This window comes from Euleptes europaea, chromosome 18 (assembly GCF_029931775.1).
Source record: "Euleptes europaea isolate rEulEur1 chromosome 18, rEulEur1.hap1, whole genome shotgun sequence".
Lineage (NCBI taxonomy): Eukaryota > Metazoa > Chordata > Lepidosauria > Squamata > Sphaerodactylidae > Euleptes > Euleptes europaea.
This window is the reverse complement of record NC_079329.1, coordinates 42,407,926-42,431,192: the sequence shown is the minus strand read 5'-3', so window position 1 is coordinate 42,431,192 and position 23,267 is coordinate 42,407,926. Positions and strand designations below refer to the sequence as shown.

General features: G+C 42.2%; 1 protein-coding gene across 2 annotated transcripts in view; it reads left to right on the top strand.

Annotated features, from left to right (window-relative positions):
- The window catches only part of REEP1 (receptor accessory protein 1), a 57,342-nt gene that overhangs the window by 6,488 nt on the left and 27,587 nt on the right, over positions 1–23,267 (top strand). For both annotated transcript variants that reach the window (XM_056863474.1, XM_056863476.1), the window contains exons 2-5: positions 3,302–3,374; positions 11,222–11,298; positions 12,309–12,429; positions 14,229–14,342. In XM_056863474.1, coding sequence (XP_056719452.1) covers positions 3,302–3,374; positions 11,222–11,298; positions 12,309–12,429; positions 14,229–14,342 — 385 coding nt within the window. The remainder of the gene's footprint in view (positions 1–3,301; positions 3,375–11,221; positions 11,299–12,308; positions 12,430–14,228; positions 14,343–23,267) is intronic.

Here is a 23,267-nt window from a genome sequence, read left to right as displayed (position 1 = left end):
TTCCCTTGATCTAGACACAATACTCCTATTGATGCAGCCCAGAATTGCATTGGCCTTCTTAGCCGCCATATCACACTGTTGACTCATGTTCAGTTTGTGGTCCACTAAGACTCCCAGATCTCTTTCACATGTACTGTTGTCAAGCCAACTATCTCCCATCCTGTACCTGTGCCTTATGTTGTTTCTGCCTAGGTGAAGTACTTTACACTTCTCCCTATTGAAATCCATTTTATTGCTTATGCCCCAGCTCTCCAGTCTATCGAGGTCATTCTGAACTCTGACCCTACCCTCCAGGGTATTAACTACCCTTCCTAACTTGGTGTCATCTGCAAATTTGATTAGCATGCTCTCTATTCCATCATCCAAGTCATTTATAAAAAATATTAAATAGTACCGGTCCCAGGACAGACCCCTGTGGTACCCCACTGGTCACTCCTCTCCAGGATGAAGTTGTGCCATTAATGAGCACCCTTTGGGTTCGGTTGGTCAACCAATTCCCAATCCACCTAACAGTAGCAGTGTCCAGCCCACATTTTACTAGCTTTGTTTCAAGAAGATCATGGGGGACTTTATCAAAGGCTTTACTGAAATCAAGGTACGCGACATCTACAGCATTCCCTTCATCTACCATTCTTGTTACTCTTTCAGAAAAAGATATGAGATTAGTTTGGCATGATCTGTTTTTGAGAAACCCATGTTGACTGTCAGTGATCACGGCATTTCTTTCTAAGTGCTTACAGACTGTCTGTTTAATTATCTGCTCTAGTATTTTAGATGTCAGAGTGACTGGGCGATAATTGTTTGGGGTTTCTTCCCCCCCTTTTTTAAAGATGGGGACCACATTTGCCCTCCTCCAGTCTGTTGGAACTTCTCCTGTTCTCCATGAATTCTCAAAGATTATTGCCAGTGGCCCGTTCTTTTAACACCCTTGGATGCAGTTCGTCCTGCCCCGGAGACTTGAATTCATTGAGAGTAGCCAGGTATTCCCGTACTATCTCAGTGTCTATACTATGCTGTAATTCCATTATTGCGTCCTCTGCTCCATTATTCCCAAGTTGAACACTATTCCCCTTTTGGGAGAAGACTGATACAAAAAAGGAGTTAAGTAATTCTGCCTTTTCTGCCTCCCCTGTTATTAACTCACCATCCTCTCCATGCAATGACCTGATCTTTACCTTGATCTTCCTTTTGTTATGGACATAACCAAAAAACCCTTTTTTGTTGTTTTTAATTTCCCTGGCTAGCTGGAGCTCATTCTGCGCTTTAGCCTTCCTGACTTTCTCCCTACATGTGCCGGCTACTTGTTTGAATTCCTCTTCGTTGATTTCTCCCTTTTTCCACTTCTTGTACATGCCCTTCTTAAATCCTATCTTAACCAAAAGTTCTTTAGTCATCCACCCTGGTTTCTTCAAACCTCTACCTTTTTTTCTCCTCGAGGGAATTGTTTGAAATTGCGCCTTCCATATCTCCCTTTTTAGAATTTCCCATCCTTCATGTACTCACTTCTCATTCAATATTCTCACCCACGGGATCACACCCAGTAGTTCCCTAAATTTGTTGAAATCAGCTTTCTTAAAGTCTAGAATACATGTTTGACTATTTCTTGCTTCTCCTTTCTGCTGTATTTCAAACTCCAGGAGAACATGGTCACTCCCACCCAAAGATCCCACTCCTTCTACCCCATAAACAAAGTCATCATTACTGGTTAAGATCAGATCCAAAATGGCTGTTCCCCTTGTCGCTTCTTCCACTTTTTGGACTTTGAAGTTTCTCAAGGGAAGTGAGGAATTAATCGGACCTAGTTGTTTTGGCAGAGTTAGCCTTCCAACAGATGTCAGGATAATTGAAATCTCCCATTACTACTACATCTTTCTTTTTTGAATGTTTGGACATCTGTTCCAGGAAAGCATTATCTAACACTTCAGTTTGGCTTGGGGGTCTATAATATACCCCCACAATGACATCACTATTCTTCTCCCCCTTAATTTTTACCCAGATAGTTTCAAGCTGGGTTCCAGTGTTTAAGTCCTGGATCTGACATGTAGGCTTCTACAGCTTTTCTTTGCAGAAGTCATTGAAGAGGGGAAATGTTGACGTGGAGATCCCCCATCTCTCCAGCTCACCTCAGAAGGTCTTTTATAGTGGCAAAGTTCAATAAGGGAAAGATTATGGCCCTGGGGTGGGCTGCTGTGTTTTGGATCTGATCCAGGGATCTGTGCTACCAGTGGGGTGGGGGTGGGGACTTAATAGGAGTGGGGGGGGGAAGGCCAACACCAGGGTCTTTGCTGGCAACGTGGGGATGCCACTTCCAGCACGTGCCAGAAGTGATGTCATCGTTTCACTGGCGATGCAGGGCACACTCTGGTATTTGGGCAAAAACTCTTATGATAGAAGCCATTTTTACCATAGAGTTTTCGCCCAAATACCAGAGCATTGCCATGTTGCTGGTAACACGATGGCTTCACTTAGAGTGCATGCCAGAAGTGATGCTTCCGGTGACGATGCTGAGATGCTGGTGTAGGCCTCCCCCCGCTGCTGGCCGGCTAATTGGCAGTGGGAGGCAGGGCCCAGGGGTGGGGGATCCCCTGCCCCCCAGCAGGGGGATGACAACCCTAATCTGCGCACCCTTTCAATAGTAAAGTCATAGACCTCAGGTAGAGATAAGGCATCTCTCAAACTAGATTGAACAAAAGCCACCAGATCCTTTCCCTCCAGTTTTTCTCTGACCCCCCGCCCACCGTAAACCATTGCAACAAATACCTCGTGTGGAAATGGCCTCTTCTGGACCACTACAGGCACCCTTTTTAGAATACATTTTTGTCTTCAAGTAGTATGTATATTGTTTCAGACAGCAGTTGGTGTGTTTTTGTTCCTCATGTTTTCAAAACTCATCCAAAACAGATCCAAAATTCTGTCGAAGGCTTTCACGGTCAGAGTTCATTGGTTCTTGTAGGTTATCCGGGCTGTGTAACCGTGGTCTTGGAATTTTCTTTCCTGACGTTTCGCCAGCAACTGTGGCAGGCATCTTCAGAGGAGTAACACTGTTACTCCTCTGAAGATGCCTGCCACAGTTGCTGGCGAAACGTCAGGAAAGAAAATTCCAAGACCACGGTTACACAGCCCGGATAACCTACAAGAACCAAAGATCCAAAACTCATTTTTTATTGAGAACAGGAATGGCAGCTAGTTACTGATTTGTGAGAAATGCCTGCCATTTGCACCTCCCCTCCTAAGCTATTTGCTTGTAGTACATACATCCTTGTGACAAAAAATAATGTTTAAAATTAATTTTGTCTTCCAGGCTTATATTTGGCACTCTCTACCCTGCGTATTACTCTTACAAAGCTGTAAAATCGAAGGATATTAAGGAATACGTAAGTAGCTCTTCTGTGTCCTCAGCCATAGAATCCCTAAAATAACTTGGGTTTTATGTTTGCTAAGGCCTCATAATGCATGTTGTTGTTGTTTTTTAAAGAGTATACATACTTCAGAGTGGCAGCTGTGATTTCTCTATGCTGTGACTTTGTGCCAAATAATGTGTATATTAACTTGCATTATAGTGATTTGATGAAGTAGCACCTGCCAAAAGAAGAGAGCTTTTTAAAAAGTAGTTTCCCAGATACTGTAATATGATTTTGGACTGCCAGATTAAATGCCGTACCATTTCTTGAACTAAAAGGCCGCTTTGCTGGAGTCCCTTTTTCAGAACGTTGGGGCTTTTGTAACACAGGGGAGATGGGTATCTTGGCTCACGGGCAGCCCATTCCTGAAGGGGGGAGGGTAGATCCTCGATGGCCAGGAGCGGCACAGCCTCCCCAGAAGTTTCCCAGCAGCCGAATGTAAAATAAAAGCTGTTACAAAAATATAAAATGGAAAATGCCCCTATAGCAGACAGCAAGGCTATGCCTCCAAAAAAGGTGGTGTAGCAATGCCGCTGCTTGAGGTAGTGTTCCTGAGGAAAAAGGGCTTAGGAAGCTGACTAACATCAGTTCCACCCCTTGGATCGCCCCAGGAACACCTCCCCATGCTGGTACAGGCTCCCACTTCCAGGATTTCGCTGCTGGCGTAGCAGCACCAGCGGCAGAGTCCTGCGCAGTGGTGTGGCTTACCAGCACCGGCATGAAAGCCCCTCGTGCCAGCGTAAATACCCTTTATTCTGGGATAAGTGGGCACTTACGTCAGAGTGGGATCGTGCCAGCTCCTAAGCTGATTCGCCCCCCCTTTCAGGATTGCAGCCGTAGTCCTTCAATGTCCTTTATTTGGTGAAGATAGAGAGAGATGGATAACTCGGTTGTTAGAAAAGGATGAGGTTATGAGCAACTGGAAGCAGGGTGTTTCGGTGTTGCCACAAACACTGCTATGGGTTCCCCTTGGGCTCTGGCACACGACTTACACTCCCCCCTAGCCCAGTTGCTGGGCAGCTTTCAGGCAAGAGGACTCCCTGCTTTAACTGTGTGATTCTTTTGGCCCTGTTCTCCTGTCCTATTGTGTGGTCTATGCATTCCTGTAGAAAAACTGGAACAATGGGCAGAGCAGGTCCAAGTGCTCCTCGGCCTCAAGTTAACCGTGTAGGATTACTGAAGGTGGCAGAGAGTTTCCTTGCAACTGCCACAGGGCTAGCAGAAGGGCGCAGAGGGCATGAGCTCCCCTGGATGGATTTTGGGTTCACTTGCTGCCAAAGCCGTTGGTGGGTGCCTGGTGATGCATTTATTTTGCATTTATTTAATTATAGCCCACTTTTCTCCCAGTCGGGGAGTCAAAGTGGCTTAGAACATTGTTCTCCCCATCTCTGTACTCTCACAACAACTGCACTGTGAGGTGAGTGAGGCTGAGAGTGTGTGACTAGCCCAAGGTCATCCAGCAACCTTTCATGGTAGAAGTGGGGATTTGAACCTGTGCCACCACACTCTGAGTGCCCCCTTTGGTGGGCGCCCCTTCTGACTTCTCTGCCATCTCTCCCAAAGGGGCAGGGGTCTGCTCAGGCCTCAGAAATGGGGTCCTACACGGTTAACTTGAGGCCGAGGAGCACTTGGACCTGCTCTGCCCATTGTTCCAGTTTTTCTACAGGAATGCATAGACCACACAATAGGACAGGAGAACAGGGCCAAAAGAACAGGGCCCAGGTAGCCATCAGCACCTCTGACCCTGTGTCTGGCTGCCACCTTTCCTCCTCCTCAGCCTGATGTGGAGCCCTCTTTTTATTCCTGCTCCCAGTTTCAGCCCCTGCCCCACAGATGCCCCAGAACCAATCCTATCCCTGTTTCCAGGCCCAGCATCCAAACTGGGCTCAGTCAGTCATTTGCTGACCAATGAGAGCTGCTGGTGGAATATAACGGGAGCCCCTGCTGTGAAATAGTTGTGTTTTTTTTCTCACTTTGCAAACTTCGTACCATAGTAAGGTGGAAAATGGCAACTTTATGGTGATGTTGAACATAAGAAAGGCCATGCTGGATCAGACCAAGGTCCATCAAGTCCAGCAGTCTGTTCATTAGGCACTATGCTGGAGGACATGCTGTGAGACCAGCTTGTGTGGGGTGTAGGTAGGGTCGCCACCAGCAGGAGGTTTTGGGGGCAGAGCCTGAGGAAGGTGGGGTTTGGGGAGGGATTTCAATGCCATAGAGTCCAATTGGCAAAGCAGCCATTTTCTCCAGGTGAACTGATCTCTATTGGTCATCTTGGTTGCTCTCCTTTGGACATGTCTGCATCCTTAAATTGTGGTTTCTGCATCCTTAAATTGTGGTTTCTGCATCCTTAAATTGTGGTTTCTAATTTACATCCAACCAGATGTAAATAGGGTTGAATAACTACCATTCAGTCTCATATTCACCATTTTTGAGCAAGGTGCTGGAACAAGTGGTGGCCGGGCAGATTCTGGGCTTCATGAATGAAGCAGATTGTTTGGATCCATTCCAGTCTGGTTTCAGGCATGTTACGGGATTGAAATGGCTTTGATTGCCCTGGTGGATGGCATGCACTGGGAAATGGATGGGGGAGTATGATCCTGTTAATTCCTCTGGATGTCTCAGAGGTTCTTGATACTGTTGATCATGGTGTACTTTTTGACCGCCTTTCAGAGTTGAGACTGGGAGGCACCGTCGTGTGGTGGTTTTTGGTCCTTATCTAGAAGGTAGTTTTCAGTGTATGGTGCTAGGGGGCTGCTGCTATATGCCCCTTGGCCTTTGGGGTTCCATCTTGTCCCCAATGCTTTTCAACATCTATGTAAAGCCACTGAGAGAGGTCATCTGGAGATGTGGGCTGAGTTGCCAGCAATATGATCCTCAGCTCTATCTTGCCTTTCCAGCAGATCCCAGGGAGGCTGTGGAAACCATGAACAGGTGCCTGGAGGCAGTTTTAGAAAGGACGAGGGCTAATGAACTGGAACTTAATCCTGACAAAATGGAGGTACTGCCTGGGGTGGGGGGAGATTAGTTGCAGGAAATTAGATATCTCCTGTTCTGTATGGGATTGCTCTTCCCCTAAAGGAGAAGGTTTGTAGCTTGGGGACGCTCCTGGAACTAGGTTTCCTGTGTTCCAGGTGGTAGTGGTGCCCAGGGCTGCCTTTTACCAGCTTTGGCCCTTTCTTAGGGAGGGGGAGATCTTTCCACTGTGGTGTGTATGCCCTGGTAACATGTGCATTAGATTGCAGCAGTGCATTCTCTGCGGGGCTTCCTGTGAAGCTACAGAATGGTACAGAATGTGGACAAAATGTTGACTGGAATGGGTTGTAGGGACCATATCAGTCCAGTCCCAGTTCCTGCCATACCCTTGTGCTGCCAACGTGCTGTTTGTCCTGTTTCATTCCTCTGGAAGCAGCACCTCCCCATCCACACCATAAGGAGAGCCTTGTGTTGTGAAAACCAAAGGCCTCCATCTTTGATGGATTCAATTTTAGCTAACTCTGTTTTACCCATTTCACCACAGCCTCCAGACACCTGGCCAATGTATCTGGGATGGTGCCCATCCGTCCGTCCATCAACAGATACATCCCAACCCCAAACTCCGGACTAGCTGGGCAAGGGGGCCCATATCGATATTAAAAAGCATTGTGGGGGTGGGTTGCTCCCCTTTTTAAAATTTTGTGATCCAACCTGAGAAAGGCAAGAAGTGAGAAATTATGTCAATAAAAATGCCTTTGTGGCCAAGCTGGCTGCCACTACTCATCTGGTTTGTCTTCTGTTCCTCATCTTTGTCCTAAAAGGAAAAGGCTCTGAGCGCCCAGCACAAACTGGAGTGCTTGAACCTGCTTGAATGAGTGGGGGGAGAGGTCTGCCATCTGGTGCAGCTTTTGCTGCCCCCTCGGCTGTTGGGTGGGTGGGCCACGTGGCACCATCCATCTGCCCTTCATCTTTTCCCTTCCTCATCCCCTGTGCACAAGGGGGTGCCCTCAGCTTATGGCTGGGAGCCAGCATTACTGCAGTTGATTTTGCACTAACCAGGATTTGGAGGCCCTGATCTTCTGAACCAAAGTTAGTCGAAATGTGACCCTGAAGCAGTGACTTAGAATACAGAGCAAAACAAAAATGCAGATGACATTTGCTGTGGGTCACTTGAAATCATGATAGTGATATTTTCAAGAAAAAACTACACAGCTGTTCAGCTGTCCCACTGAAATGAATGAGAGCCTCAAAGCTCTCAGCACTTTATGAGACTGATCATAGGAGCATCGTGCAGCCCAGGGCAATATAAATAGAAGGTGTCATTTAATATGAGATCTCCCTGTGACATTTGTATAGTTCACTTATATTGGAGTCCTTTTGAGGATAATTGAACTATAAGCTACATTCCTGAATAAAAACAGTGAGATTATTTAGTAGTATGCCCTTGATCAGATGTACAAACTAAGGCTGTTGCTTGAAAATTCATTCTGTTTGTGCTCCTATGGAGATGAGAATCATCTATGATATTTTCTGTCCTGAAGACATGGTCTGTGTTTTATTCATGTCCAGAAATAGAAATCAAGGCATACCCTTGCGTCTTTCCCCCCTTGCACCTCCCAGGGCTAAATATAAAGATGGCCCTGTATTCTCAGACATCTCTTAAATTACAAGAATGGCCCTTCATTTTTCAGCCTCACTCCTCTTTCAGTTAGGGACAACCCTGAAGCTGCTGACAGTGGTATATCTGTAAGAAGGATCACTATATCTAATGGTAAATTGGCTGGCCCCTGCGCTGATGTAGAAAACCATGAAACTGTCACCCACAAACAGTGGGAGTTTCTACCTACTCGGGGCTCCATAGGTATGCAGAAAAGTAACTGCAATGACAATGTAAGAAATATTTTGCCTCTGACATGGCATTACAACTCCAAAACACCATGACCTCGGACAACCCAGCAACCTCAGTGATTACATCATACCAACTTTTTATCTCTTCATGGACACAAATCCTTCCAAAGCAATCACATGACCGTAACACCCAACTGTTCAGGAAAAGTAAGTCAAAGAATTGGTTTGATGCAGGCTGCTACTCTGCAAAAAAAAAAAAAAAAACCTTGGGACAAACTTCCAACAATATAGACTAAGCAGGAGTCCAGTAGCACCTTAAAGACTAACAAAATTTCTGGCAGGGTGTGAGCTATCTGAAGAAGTGAGCTGTGGCTCACGAAAGCTCCAACTCTGCCAGAAATTTTGTTTGTCTTTAAGGTTCTACTGGACTCTTGCTCTTTTCTGCTGCTACAGACTAACATGGCTACCCATCATGATCTATACTTTTCATATGAAAGAGACTTTGAGAGAGACTTTAGCTGAATCTGAACACTCTCTCTCTCACACACACACTTCCCATTTCTAAGCTGTAACCTCTGAACCTTACTTTTTCAGCTAAATCTTTGATGCTCTGTTACCTGTCATAGTACATGAACTGTATTTTCAGCTTTTGTATCTGGATCAATATGGCTGTAAGCAACTGGTCTACTTAATGGTACAACAGACCCTGAAGTGTTTTAGGGCCCAACTGTAAGAGTAACTGAGTCTTTCCTGGATGGGTAGCATTCTCGTGTGCAACTTGGTGGACATCTCGTAAAGCCTGGAATGCCAATTCCCAAATTAGGCTGGTTTACAAGCTGCAGCCATTCCTGGAAATGGTAGACCTCCGGGGGCCGCAAGCGCACAGGGCTCTGGTGATTTTGTTGTCTTGCTACAAAAGACTCACCATGGCTACCCCCTGGAATTTGTTTCTGGAATTATTTAATTTTTGCCAAGACTTCACCAGGGCTTAGCCTAGCAGGGTTTTTTTTTTTTTTTTTAAAACACACACAACAACACTAGGATTGAGCACTAAAAGGAAAGGTTTCTCTGAGCTTGCACAAGAGGGCCTTTCCATCTCCATGGAAAAACCAGTTTCTGTCTTCCCACACATGGAATATAATTCGGGAGCAGGTTGCCTCAACACACCCAGGATGTTCACAGCCAGGATGCTGATTCTGTGAACTTAGGCATATCATGAGAGGGAGGGCAGGAAGGGTTGGGTCAGTGTTTGGCTCTTGTGGCCCTGTCTTACGTGCCCAGGAAAATGCAGACCGCCACTTTGGGATCAGGAAGCGATTTTCGTCCAGGCCTGTTTGACCAGGGATCCTGGAGGGTATTTTGGTTTGTTTGCTTTTTACCATCTTCCGGGCATGGAGTAGGGGTCACTAGGGGTGTGGGGAGAAGGTAGTTGTGAGTTTCCTGCATTGGGCAGGGGGTTGGACTAGATGGCCCTGGTGGTACCTTCCGACTCTATGATTCTATGAAATGAGTTGTACACATAAGAACAGAAAGTACAATATTCTGAGTGAAATTGCAAAATCTTCAAATAGCAAATAATTGGCATTTGTTTAATAAACTGGGCAAATTGGAAGAGTGATCTAAAATCAGAAGGTTCCCCCCTTGAAACATTCCATTCTCTTCCCTCCTTAGTTTCAGATTGGGAAGAAACATCAGCCTCCCTGTGTTCAAAATCCAGATTTTTGGTGTTGATATTCGTGACTTTAGGTGCCTCTTAAGTCTTCTTTAAAGGTGTGAATCTCATAAGCAAAGCCATTCCTTGGCACCCTTAGATGAAAAGGATAGCCAATGTGTATGAAATGTCTGATTCCCCAAGACTGTTCCCTGGGTGTATTCAACCCATGCCTTTTCTTTAAGGTTTCTGTAGATAGATCTTGATAAAGTTGTATTTTGTTGTCTTCAAAATTACTGCCTTTGATATTGTAAGTCTGACTTCATGTAAGAGTGAAGGCATTTGGACATAACTTTATCTATATTGTCCCCCACAAATTGAGGAAAACCTTTAAAACATTTTAAATTTCATGCACTTTCTCTCTGAGCCTCTTCTCTCTTTAGAAAAGGCCTTTCACTTTGCTAACATTTTGGTCTGTTTTCTTCACAGCTTTCTGTAGTTGCCCCTTCTCTTGCAATCTGCAAAATCATTAGTGGAAGTTCTAATTGGATTGAGCGGGTGTTAAATTCATTTTATATTTCCTGTTTGAGGTCTTTAAGCTGATTGGATGCTTTGGATGTTAGCTCCGCTGAGGGGGGTGACAGTCAGGAGGAAATGTCTAGCTTCCGATGCCATTTTGGGGGTCCTCAGACCGTGGCATTTCTTTACTTTCTGTAGAGTTTTTGAGCAAGTCTTTCTGGATGCCCAAATTCTTCCCTGACTTTGCAGATTTTGATGATAGCATTTGAAAAGCTGGATGGTTTTTGATTGCTTGGTGGTGTACCAGGCAAGGCGATTTGTACCATCCTAACTATGATAACATTCCTAGAACTCCTGTGATGAGGCTTTATGATAAATGCTAAAATACTGGGAAGCCATAGAATGGCTCCAATAGCTCCATAATTAAGCTGTTTAGAGAATGGAATGAATTCATTTTTCCTCCTGACCAAGTGAACATTCAAATTTGATTAATAAATTTAAAACAAGCCTCATTCATTGCAAGTTGAAAGAAGGGTCAGAGTTGCTACTGAAACCAGTTCCAGCAATTCCCACACGTGGCCCTCCCTCACCTGAGAGCACTCAAGGCTTGTAGCGTCTTATGGAAGAACTCCAGCTGCCACCACCCACGTGTCAAATACAACAATCAATTAAATAATGAATAGTTTTCAGTACTTTAATGGGGACTCAAAAATCTGCTGCCTCCACTTTCCTAGTGAGAAGGAGGGTCCTGGCCTTGAGGCGGTGGAGGGATAGTCAGTCCCCAGAAGTGTTAATCTGCTTATATCCCACATTGCTTTCCTCCTAGGTAAAATGGATGATGTATTGGATCATATTTGCAATATTCACAACCATAGAGACATTCACGGACATTTTTCTTTGCTGGTTAGTATCCCATCAAGTTGTTTCTTTCATAATAATAAAATAAATGGAGGGGAATGTACATGTTTTAAAAGGTATGAGTTAATATTTGTATTAACATGAGTGAATACTAAGAGCCCATTAGCACCAGGTGCATGCAAAGTTGGGCACTTCCTCATTTGGTGGTACAGTGAGGGTGAAGATCAGGGAGTAAATGTCAGTGGGATGAACAATGCAATGCAGGGAAATTGCAAAACTGAAGCTGCAAAGGAGACTTGATTTGGAGGTGGGGGTTGCTGGTAAGGACAACGTGCTGCTAACTCATGAGCTCTGTACTGCTTTGAGCTGCGGTACAGGAGAGTACCCAGCAGAGTAGATTGTGACTTACTGGAAAGGGCAGGGACAACCCAAGATATTTTGTAGAGAAGGAACCAAATGCTGCTCATTCCCCCTAAAATGTTGTTTTATTCTGGACAATCACAGCTGTTTACATCTGGGACTGAAATTAATCCCAAGAACAGTAATTTACAGTCTATGAGTGTAAGTGGAAGCATCTCATCACTGGATGGGACCCATCTGTCTGTATACTGTCTTTCATTCTAGGATTGGCACACTTACCTGTTAGGGTTAATCTGGCTGGCATCACCCCTTCAGACCTTTCCTCTGAAGACATTCACTTCTCACTTGGTTGAGGGTGAATCAGCTCCTCCGGGACTTTGTTCAGCTCTCTCAGCTCTACCTTCCACTTCAGTCTTCAATTCTTTTCCTTATCAAAATGACAAACCTCATGTGTTCTAAGATTACGGACCTTCAAAGTGGCACTCCTAGTCACTATTTGGTCTGCCAGGAGATCAAGTGAACTCTGTGTGTTACAATCTTAATTAAAATATTTGTGAAACTGATGTGCTAGATTTCCATCTTGGGTTAAATCTGTTGGGGAAAAACTATTTGCAAAGAGTGTTAATTAACAAATGTAGGAGAGAGACTCTATTTTAAAGTAGATATGCTATTCTTTTTTTCTTTTTTTTTGGTAGGTTTCCATTTTATTATGAACTCAAAATAGCTTTTGTAGCTTGGTTGTTGTCTCCGTACACAAAGGGCTCCAGCCTGCTATACAGAAAATTTGTACACCCAACACTGTCCTCAAAAGAGAAGGTAAGTGTTTCCCCTGAAATCAATATGGATTGGTTCTTGTAGGTTATCCGGACTTTGTAACCGTGGTCTTGGAATTTTCTTTCCTGACGTTTCGCCAGCAACTGTGGCAGGCATCTTCAGAGTAGTAACACTGAAGGACATTGTCTCTCAGTGTCAAGGGTGTAGGAAGACCAACCTACAAGAACCAATGAACTCTGACCGTAAAAGCCTTCGACAATATTTTCAATATGGATTATTTAGAAGAATTATTTTGTTTATTGACTATTACTTTGGACATTTTTTCATCTCCAGATAAGGCATACTTTCTTGTCAGTTTTGCTCTATGATTTTATAGCTGAGAGTCATATTTGTTTGTTTATCGCTCAAAAGCAGCTCAAATCCTCCTCCTGCCCCCCCCTTACTCTCACAACACATATATAAGGTAGGTTGGGCTGGGAGAGGGTGACCAGCCAAAAGTCACCCAGAGAGCTTTGTGTCCATCTTCCTGGGCCAACACAGCACATCAGGTCCGATTCAGGTGATGCTGACTGGTTTTATTTATTTATTTATTTGGTCATCCACTTTGTGTCTCAGAGAGAAAGGCAGGCTATAAATGTAGTAAGTACATAAATAAATTTGTTTTGTATATCATTGAAGCTAGTGGTAGTGAAAAATTATAAGCACTGAAGTGATGGTTGGTCTAGTTTTGGAACTGATCTGTTTCTTAAATTAGGGCTGTCTTGTCAATATAGTATGGTAGTTGGTGTTCCAATGGACTGGACAGTCAAAACTATCAGGATACTGTGAGGAATTCCTCATTTGAAATCTAGAATAGAGCTGCCAAGAAAACAAACAGGTTTGACCCCAGCCAGATACTTCTGGTAGCCCACAGGCAGAGTCATGGATGTGATAAGATTAGAACATAAGAAAAGCCCTGCTGGATCAGACCCAGGCCCATCAAGTCCAGCAGTCTGTTCTCACAGTGGCCAACCAGGTGCCTCTAGGAAGCCCCCAAACAAGACGACTGCAGCAGCATTGTCTTGCCTGTGTTCCACAAATAGTGTGTGTGTCCTTCCAATTAGGTGCTACTAGACTGTTGCTCTTTCCTACTTCTCCCAGTTATTTGTCACTGACATATGGCATTCAGAGGAAGACTGCCTTTGTACAGTGAGGTTCTGTTTAGCCACCGTAGTTAACTGCTGTTGATGCTTCAATCTCTAAGTTTTCTTTAAAGCCAACGGTGCCAGTGACTATTCCCACTTCTTGCCTGTGTGGGTCTCGTTAAGTCTTGAGTGCATGCCAGATCACAAAGGGTCTTGAGGGCCAGGTCACAAAGGCAGTCTTTTGGCAGCTGCAACTATCCCTCAGGGTTCAGCTTGAAATGTGGGCAGCAGCCATTTTTCTTAAGTCATGTATCGCCCTCGTGTCCATAGAACGTTGAGAGTATCAGCCTAACCTCTACATCAAAAGGAGATGTGGGTGAGTGGGGCCGGAACTCAACCTTCCACCCCTTCCCGCTCCGTGTTTAATCGCCGTAGGCCCTTTTCTCTCAGCAGCTCTAATACCACGGGCAAAAAAGGGCCTCGACTTATAGTGTGGGGTGTGTGGGGTCAGCTCCCCTTTCCTGTGCTCTCCTTTTGACAGAAAATAGGGCAGATACATAAGTAAACAAACGTGGCTACACCCAGTCATGTCTGATTAGACTTCAGAGTTGCCTTTGTCTACAGTGTCTGAGAACCGGGACATGAAAATACTTAGGAGAATGTTGGAAACTAATTGAATTCTCAATCTGAGTGTGTGCTTTTTATCTTATGTGACAGGAAATTGATGACTGCTTAATACAAGCAAAAGATCGAAGTTACGATGCCCTGGTGCATTTTGGGAAACGGGGATTGAATGTTGCAGCAACAGCTGCTGTGATGGCGGCTTCCAAGGTAAATAAAGGGGATAATGTGGGGTGACGTGGACATCTCCCACCATGTCAGCTGTTCCTAGCCAAAGGCTATGTCTGGTGGGCTGTCTAGGATTCTTTCATTTTTTACATGTCTTTTTGAGATGAATAAATTGAGGAAGTCTGTAGATATTTAAAAGTGCACAGTCTTGTTAGAAGGACACACACCTGAGTCTCCAGAGGTCACAAGATCCCCATTGATTCTTTTGAGATAGATGGATAGGTAGGTAGGTAGGTAGATTTGTATATATGCAGCTGAGAGTGTTATTTGGCTTCAAAAGTATGAGGGATGCAGAGTGGATAACTAGATTTCTTCTAATAACTTATAAAAATATCACATACAGGAATAGCTGTAAGTAATGAGAAGTTATCTAAAAGTCCTCCTGAGAACAACATCCTTCTGTGCCTTTCCTTTACCCTTTCCTTCATATTTAAGGACATTTGAGACCATTCTTACCTTTTTATTTTTTTAAAAAACAGATTTTCTACATAATGTTCCTGAAGTGATGTATAATACAGAAATAAACGTCACACTGCTTTATTGTTTGTTTAGCAGAAACAGAATAATGTTATTAACCATATTGGAGCACTGATTATTACAGTTAATAAATCTTTATTAAATATCATGTTTTGTTGATATCTCCAGGATCAGAGGAGCACGCCGAATATATTAGGCGCTGTAGAAAACAGGCAGGATAATGCTGCTGCGGTCGTCTTGTTTGTGGGCTTCCTAGAGGCACCTGGTTGGCCACTGTGTGAACAGACTGCTGGTCTTGATGGGCCTGAGTCTGATACAGCATGGCTTTTCTGATGTTCTGTATTCTTATACCCTCTAGTTTTGACTTTCTGGGCAGCAGAAGGTGGAAGGAACTGGGGCAGTATGTGAAGGAGTGACTGAGTTATTGGCTGGGACGTGCATAAGAGAGATGCCATCCAGCTGGAAGACTTCCCGCTGCATGAAATTGTCCAGACAGCATTTTTCCACTCTGTACTGTAACTTTCTGCCTGTCACTGTATAATATCACTGGCTTTAAGATTTTATTTAACCACAGATCTTGGCTGCTTGTACTATTTTTGATCAGGGCTGAATGCACGCAAGGTCGGCAGTGAACTTCCTTCGGTCATATCTGCTGTGAGACAGACCACATGGGGAAATAAAGGTCTTTGGGATATTGCTTTCTGCTCCCACCCAATTGGCAAGAAGCTAGCCCACTTAACTATCTTGCAAGGAACAGGAAGCAATGTTTCATTTGTACATGCTGGTAAACAGGCAGGGTGTGTGGTGAGGGACAGTGTCAGGCCTAGCCTGGTCGATGTACAGAGAATGCCAGGCATAGTCTGACAGAGAATGTTGTGCTTTCACCAGGTGCTGGCCAAGGTCAGCCTTACCAACGGTCAACTGCCAACTATGTATTTTGACTCTGAACTTCATGGGAACTTATCCCGGTGGGAGGGGGGTTGCCATGGTTTCCTGTGTGATTCTGTGTTCTTTCATTTATACCCAGCACCAAGCTTTTAGTTCTCATAAGTGCCGTCTTGATTCCTAGCTACTGTTAACCTGTGGATTCTCCAATAAATCAACTCTCTTTTGGACTACTTGTCTGTGGATGTTGTTTGTGGGATTGTCACGGGGCAAGAGCTTACAGACAGAGGCAGAGGCCCAATCCCTCCTTTCCTTGTAATAGATGGTGGTGATGCTATTGAGCCAGCTGCATATCCTGCAAGGGGCAGAGAGAAAGGCTTTGATTGTACTTTGCTTGCAGAGGGCAAGAGATTTGGAAACTGAGGCAGACCCCAAGATTTCTCCCCCACTGTTGATAGTAGCCTGTTGTGGCTCCCACCTTATGGAATGGCCTGCCCAAGGAAGTCAGGAGAGCTCTCACCCTCCTAGCTTTCCACAAATGATGCAAAATGGAATTATTTAAGAGGGTTTGTCTGCACAGGTAAAAGGGTTGTGCTGTACAAAATGTTTCACAAATTTACTTGGATAAATGATTAGGCACGTGGTCTATGCGGCTGTGTTTAGCTCACTGTAAGTTGGATCCTATCATGCAATTCTTGCATTGATTAATGTGTCATATTAATACTGATGTGACATTATGCTTCGGTTCTTTCTGGCAGCTCCAGTCTTCTACACGCCTTTTGCATTGTTTATTGAATATTCAATTTTGTTGATTGTGACTTACTATGTGTAATCTGCCTTGAGTCCCTGTGAGAAAGGCGAACTATAAATAACATAAATAAGAAAATAAATGAATAAATATAACAGAAAGGTTATGGTGAGGAAATGCTGAGGACAAGGAGGCCCATTGGAGCAATTGTTTTTGGTGGGCACTTTTAAATGCACAGTGCTCCTCTCTTACACAAACCTCCTGATGTTCAGTCTCTCTCCCCTCACCGGCATGACTCCTCCCAATCTGTGAAGATAAAACTAAACAGTGAAGTAGCTGGCTTGCCCACACCAACTGTCGTTGCTAGGAAGAAGAGCATGAACATGACCTTTTGCCTCCACTCTCCTTAGAACACTGCTGTCCGTCCATGTGTCCGGTTTGTTGTTGGGTGAGAGGCTGTGCTGGGAGGGTGAATCAGAGACCTCCCCCACTGGAAGCTGAGGGTCCTTACTGGCTCAGGACTGGGCCCAAGCACTTTCGGTAAGGTTGTTGAAGACTTATTTAGATAGGTGGTCTCACTGTAAATATTGATCCAGAAGGCAATGGCAGAGGGTTTCGGCCCTTTGGTGTATTCCTCAAACATGGACGCTCCAGCCGTGGCCAGGTATCTTGGTTGTCACTTGGGAGACAGCAGCTTGTTGGCTTTCTCCTCATGAGCTGTTTTGGCCTTCTGTTGGGTGGGGAGATTATGAGGGGACAGCTCTTGGGGTTGGGTAAGATTGATCTTGATTGCTGCCTTCTTATGGGTCACACTGCTAGTGATCATTGGGATGGGCCCCAGTGTGATTCATTGGTGCATGGGACAGGGTAGGGAGGAATGGTGATAGAAAGAGTGTGATTTGTTGGAGACGTTTGGATGACGTTGAGAGCTCTCCAATTATCCTGTCTCTATACTATCCTGAGACAGGCTGGCAAGTACGTTTTTTTTTAACCCCTGCCCCCTTTGATGCTGTGTAATGCCAGGTTAGTTAAGATGATGCTCCTAAAAAAGGAGTTAGCAGGAGAACATTGACTTGGTGTGTATGAGAGACCTGGTTGAATGGGGCTGATAATGTAGACCTGCCTCGTATTACCTTGTCGGTTTTTAAAATTAATGTACGCCTTCTTCCATCAATCCTGAACTGGGGATAGAGGGAGAGGGTAATGCTGAACCTTCAGGAATCTTTCTCAGTTTCTCAGTGCAAATGATTGTCCGTATTGATTCTAGGTACCTGGTGTTGGATGCCAGGGACACATGGCGATGTTGACAGGTGTACTGACTTCCCTGCTTGCCAGTGTAGCCCCTAGTTGAGAAGGTGGTCTCAGCCTGGTGCTGAGATTTCATGGTAATGCAATCTTGTTGGATCGAGCTCAGGAACAGCAACCGTGTGTCTTTCCATGTTGTGAAGGGCCCAACACAAGAAAGGTCACACACGGACTTCCGGATCCGGGCTGAGTCCCGTGGCAGCAGATTGCGCCCTCGGCTCGAACGCAGCCCCCGGGGGGAGGGAAAATCCCCCGTTTGACATCGGGCTCACGGCACCCCCGGGAGAGGGGGGGATGCTGACCGGCGCGCCGGCAGGCTCTTTGCCCTGGGAGCGGACGTTGCCTTCACAGCGGCGACGGAACGCTCGGGCGAGTGAGCGGAGGAGCCGGCACCATTTTAAAAGAGCCGGCGCGGTGCGGAGACTTGGATCTTTCAAAAGGTTTTCTTTCTTTTTTCAAATAAAATTAAAATAAAATACACATAGAGGTGCCTGACAGTAAGGAAACAGTCTGAAAGCAAGCTGGATTGTATTCTGGACTCGCTAACGGACTGAAATTGAAACTTGGATTTTTGCCAGCTGTTACGCACTTGAAATTCACCATTTGTGCCAGGCAATCCAATACGACTGAGCCAAGGGAAACTCAGAAGGTTGCAATACTGGCAGGAAACAGCTGAATAAACAATAATGTGCTAAGCTACTCTATCTGACTATTGCCTAGGGCAAATGATTGCTAAGTTGATGATATAAACTACAGATTCCCTCCCCCCACTCCTGTTTTTGTGGATTACTAGCAGCCAAGGTAAATTTGTGGCAAAGGATTATCAAGTGGATGATATAAATTATACCTTCTCTTCCCCCCTCCTGCTTTGTGGATTTCAAGTTGTAGTAAGTTGGAATCTATTTGATTACTGTAGATTGTTTGTGGCAAAGGACTACTAAGCTAATGATAGAAACTACAGTCTCCTTTTCACATCTTCTGCTTTGTGGATTATAAATAGTTACTGCAAGGGGGAATGGGAGATAAAGACAAAGAGAAAGAAAAAAAAGACTTAGAAAAGCATCCCAAAGGTCTTATTAAAGAGTCTAAACAGTTGCAGCTTCAACAGTCACTGTTGCCTTATAGAAGAGCCTCCATCCCTAGTCCTGCAGCTTCGCCAGCTTCTTCACCAACACCATTGGTCTCATTATCAGCAAAGATGTCAAAAAAACCTGATGCTATGTTGAACTCTATACAAGATATGCTGGCAAAAACTCTTCAGGAGGTGACAGCTATGAAGCAGGAAATGACTTCAGTAAAGCAAGAGATGACATCAGTGAAGCAAGAGGTGGAATCAGTTAAACAAGGCTTGTTCCAAAATACAGCAGTGATTGGGCAAAACACTGCTGCTATTTCAGCATTGCAAGACTCCATATCAACTCTGACAGTAAGACAGAACAACCTGGAAGAGAAAATTCAGAAACACTCAAAAGATAATAAAGAAACCAGAAAAAGAGTTGATGGTTTAGAGATGGCAATGGAGGCGCGCGCTGAGAGAGAAGAAAGACAAGACGACCACACTGCAATGTTAGAACTAAGGATAAAGGAGAGTTGGATTCGAATACGCGGTCTCAGTGAAAAAGTGGAGGGAAAAGATCTTAAAAATTATTTGAAAGGACTGTTGGCTGATTTTCTTCAGGAGGACGAAATGATTGTTGAAGGAATGATTATAACAGCCTACAGAGTCAACTCTGCATACGCAAAGAAAAACAAAGTTCCAAGGGACTGTTTGGTGCAATTTTTTTCCAGAAGTCATCGGGACCTAATTCTGAACAAGCATTATCAAACTCCACTTACTATAGAAGGTACACCGATAAGATTGATGAAGGAGATCCCGGGAAGATTGTTGAGAAAAAGAAAAGATTTTGCAGAGATTGTGGAAAGACTTAGATTTAATGGAATCCAACACAGATGGGAATTTCCGCTGGGAATCTCGTTTTTCTATAAAGCCAAAAGATTCAAGCTCACAGATACTGTAAAAGCGGATCAATTTTTGAGAAGATATGGAGGGGACTTACGTAAACCACCACAACAAACACCGAAAGAATTTGTGGAAAAAAAGGTTCCAGAAGAAGAGAAGGCAACAGAAGCAAGCGGGGGGGGCCAAACAGTCATCGTCGGAAGAGGAAGATGTTGACTGAACTATGTTACAGGGAAAATACTGGAAGGGGGGGAGGGAAGGAAGGGGAATGATTTTAGAATAATAATAAAGAATGGGGTTTGATTGAATATCGAAATGCTTCAAATAATATCATGGAATGTTAATGGTTTAAATTCTCCCAACAAAAGGAAAAAAATGTTTTACCATTTACAAAAGTTAAAAGCTAATATTTTTTGTTTACAAGAAACTCATATTTTACCAAAAGATGTTATAAGACTGGAACAGGCAAAATTGGGTAAACTATTTACATCATGTAATGAGAAGAAAAAAACAAATGGTATAGCTATGTATGTTCCCTCAATATTTGAACCCAAGAAGGTATATTCGGATAAGGAAGGGAGGATTCTCTTGGTGGAAATTGTCTCTGGTTTTCAAAAATTTTTGTTAGTTGGTATCTATGCTCCAAATATCAATCAAAAAATATTTTATGGGAATATAGCATCGATACTAGTGGAATATGCAAATGATAAGATGATATGGATGGGAGACTTTAATGGGGTTATGGAGCCTAGGTTGGACAGATCCTCAAAGAAGAAAAAGGGTAAATGTGAGGGTAAGCTACCAGATATTTTTAATAATCTTATAGAACAGTGGGAAATGTTTGATATATGGAGATTGTTAAATGGTAAAAAAAAAGGGATATACTTTTTATTCATCTAGACATTCTTCTCATTCAAGAATAGATATGAAACCCCGGAAATATTGCCTAAAGTATTGTCAGATCATAATGCGCTTTCGATTAGAATTCATCTTGAAGATAGAAGATATAAACCATGGGGTATAAATGAATATTTACTGAAAAATAAAAAAATAGTGGATAAGTTAAAAGTAGATATACAGAACTTTTTTTTAGAAAATGTAGAGAAAGGGGTATCAGATGAAATAGTATGGATGCTAGCAAGTCAGTAATTAGAGGACTTTTGATACAGCAAAATTCAAGATAGTTCAAAGAAAAGGAGAGGCGAAAGAAAAAGATTTTAGATGAAATTAAACAAGGAGAAAGGCAGCTTAGAAAATTGCAAGATAAATTATTAAAAAAAGAACAGTTGGAAAATCTAAAAAAGTTACAATGTCAATATGAATTTTTATTAATTTCGGAAATAGAAAAAAAAATTATGTATAACAGACAGAAATTTTTTGAACATGCTAATAAATCGGGTAAATTATTAGCATGGCAAATTAAATCTAAGGAGAAGAAATTACCAATATTAAAAATATAAGGAGAAGAAATTACCAATATTAAAAATATATACCAATATTAAAAATCAAGAGAGATGGGAAAATAATAACTGATAAACAAAAAAATATGGACATATTTAGAGATTATTATGCGAATTTATATAAACAAAAAGTAGAGGTAGAGAGGGAAATGGATAGTTATTTAAATAAATTTAACTGGGATCGGATATCGCAAGAACATAAAGATTTATTGGATTCTGCTATAACTATGGAGGAATTAAAAACAGCTATTGGAAAAAGTAAACTAAATAAATCACCAGGAGAAGATGGTTTTACAGCAATTTATTATAAAACTTTTATAGAACAATTAGTTCCATATTTGTTAAAAGTGATGAATCAATGTTTGCAGACGGGGTCCATGCCACAAACCTGGAAACAAGCAAATATAGTGTTAATTCCAAAACCAAACTCAGATTTAATGGATGTTAAAAATTACAGACCAATTTCCTTATTAAACAATGATTATAAATTATTTGTAGCTATTTTGGCAAACAGACTTAAAACTGTATTGAATCAGGTTATACATGAAGATCAGGCTGGCTTTCTTCCAGGAAGACAAATTAATCAAAATGTTAGAACAGTGTTAGATATTTTGGAATATGCAGAATCTACTACTGAACCTATTGCAATGATTTTTTTAGACACAGAAAAAGCATTTGATAATGTTAATTGGAAATTTATGAAAAAAGTAATAGAATATATGGGTTTTGGAAAAAACTTTCAAACAGCTATTGATAAAATTTATACTCATCAAACAGCTAGATTGTTAATTAATGGGAGTATGACGTCACAATTTGAAATCCAAAAGGGTACAAGACAAGGATGTCCGTTGTCCCCATTATTGTTTATATTAATATTAGAAGTATTATTGTGTAAGATTAGAAATAATATAGAATTAACTGGTTGTAAATTTGGGAAAAATCATTTTAAGGTTAAAGCAAATGCTGATGATTTAGTTTGTTTTTTATCTAATCCTAATGATCAAATTGAAGAATGGAATAAAACTTTGGAGGTTTATGGAAAACTTGCAGGTTTTAAAATAAATAAAAATAAAACGAAAATATTGGTGAAGAAACTGACGTTATTGCAGCAGCAAGAACTATCACAACATTCAGGATTTTCAATTGAATCGAAAATAAAGTATTTGGGTATATGGTTAACCCCTAACAATCTTAATTTATTTAAAAATAATTATGTTAAATTATGACAAGAAATTAATAAAGACTTAGAAAATTGGAGCAAAATACCATTAACATTATGGGGAAGAATTGCCGTGGTAAAAATGATGGTTTTGCCTAAAATGCTTTTTCTGTTTCAAAATTTACCAATTATAAAAGGGGTTAAAATATTTAAAATTTTGAGAAGAGATATTTTAAATTTTTTATGGGGAAAGGAAAAGCATAGGATTGCATACAATAATTTAATTGAATCAAAAGAAACAGGAGGGTTAGGGTTACCGGATTTAAGAATGTATTATGAAGCAGCCTGTTTTACTTGGTTAAAGACTTGGATATTATTAGAAAATATTAAACTTTTAGAATTAGAAGGTTTTAATCTACGTTTTGGATGGCATGCATATATATGGTATGAAAAGGAAAAGGTAAACAAAGATTTTAATATTCATATTATTAGAAAAGGATTATTCCAAGTCTGGAAAAAATATAAAAGGACTTTGGAATTTAGGATTCCAGGATGGATTAACCCAATTGAAGCATTTATGAAAAGAGGAACCCATCTAAACTTAGATATAGAAAGATATAGTGAAATTATAAAATTTAATGAAGGAGGATGGGAGTTAAAAAGTAAGGAAGAACTTAATATTAAAGATTGGTTTATGTATTATAAATTAAAAGAGATATTTAATAAAGATAATCAATTGGGTTTTAATAAATCTAAATCTAACTTAGAAAAAATATTAATGAAAGGAAATAAAGGCTTGATTGGTAGAATATACAAAATATTAAGTGAAATTAATTTAGAACAGGAAAGAATTAAACCAGTAATGGTGAAATGGATGAGAGAATTAGGATATAATATAGATTTAGACATCTGG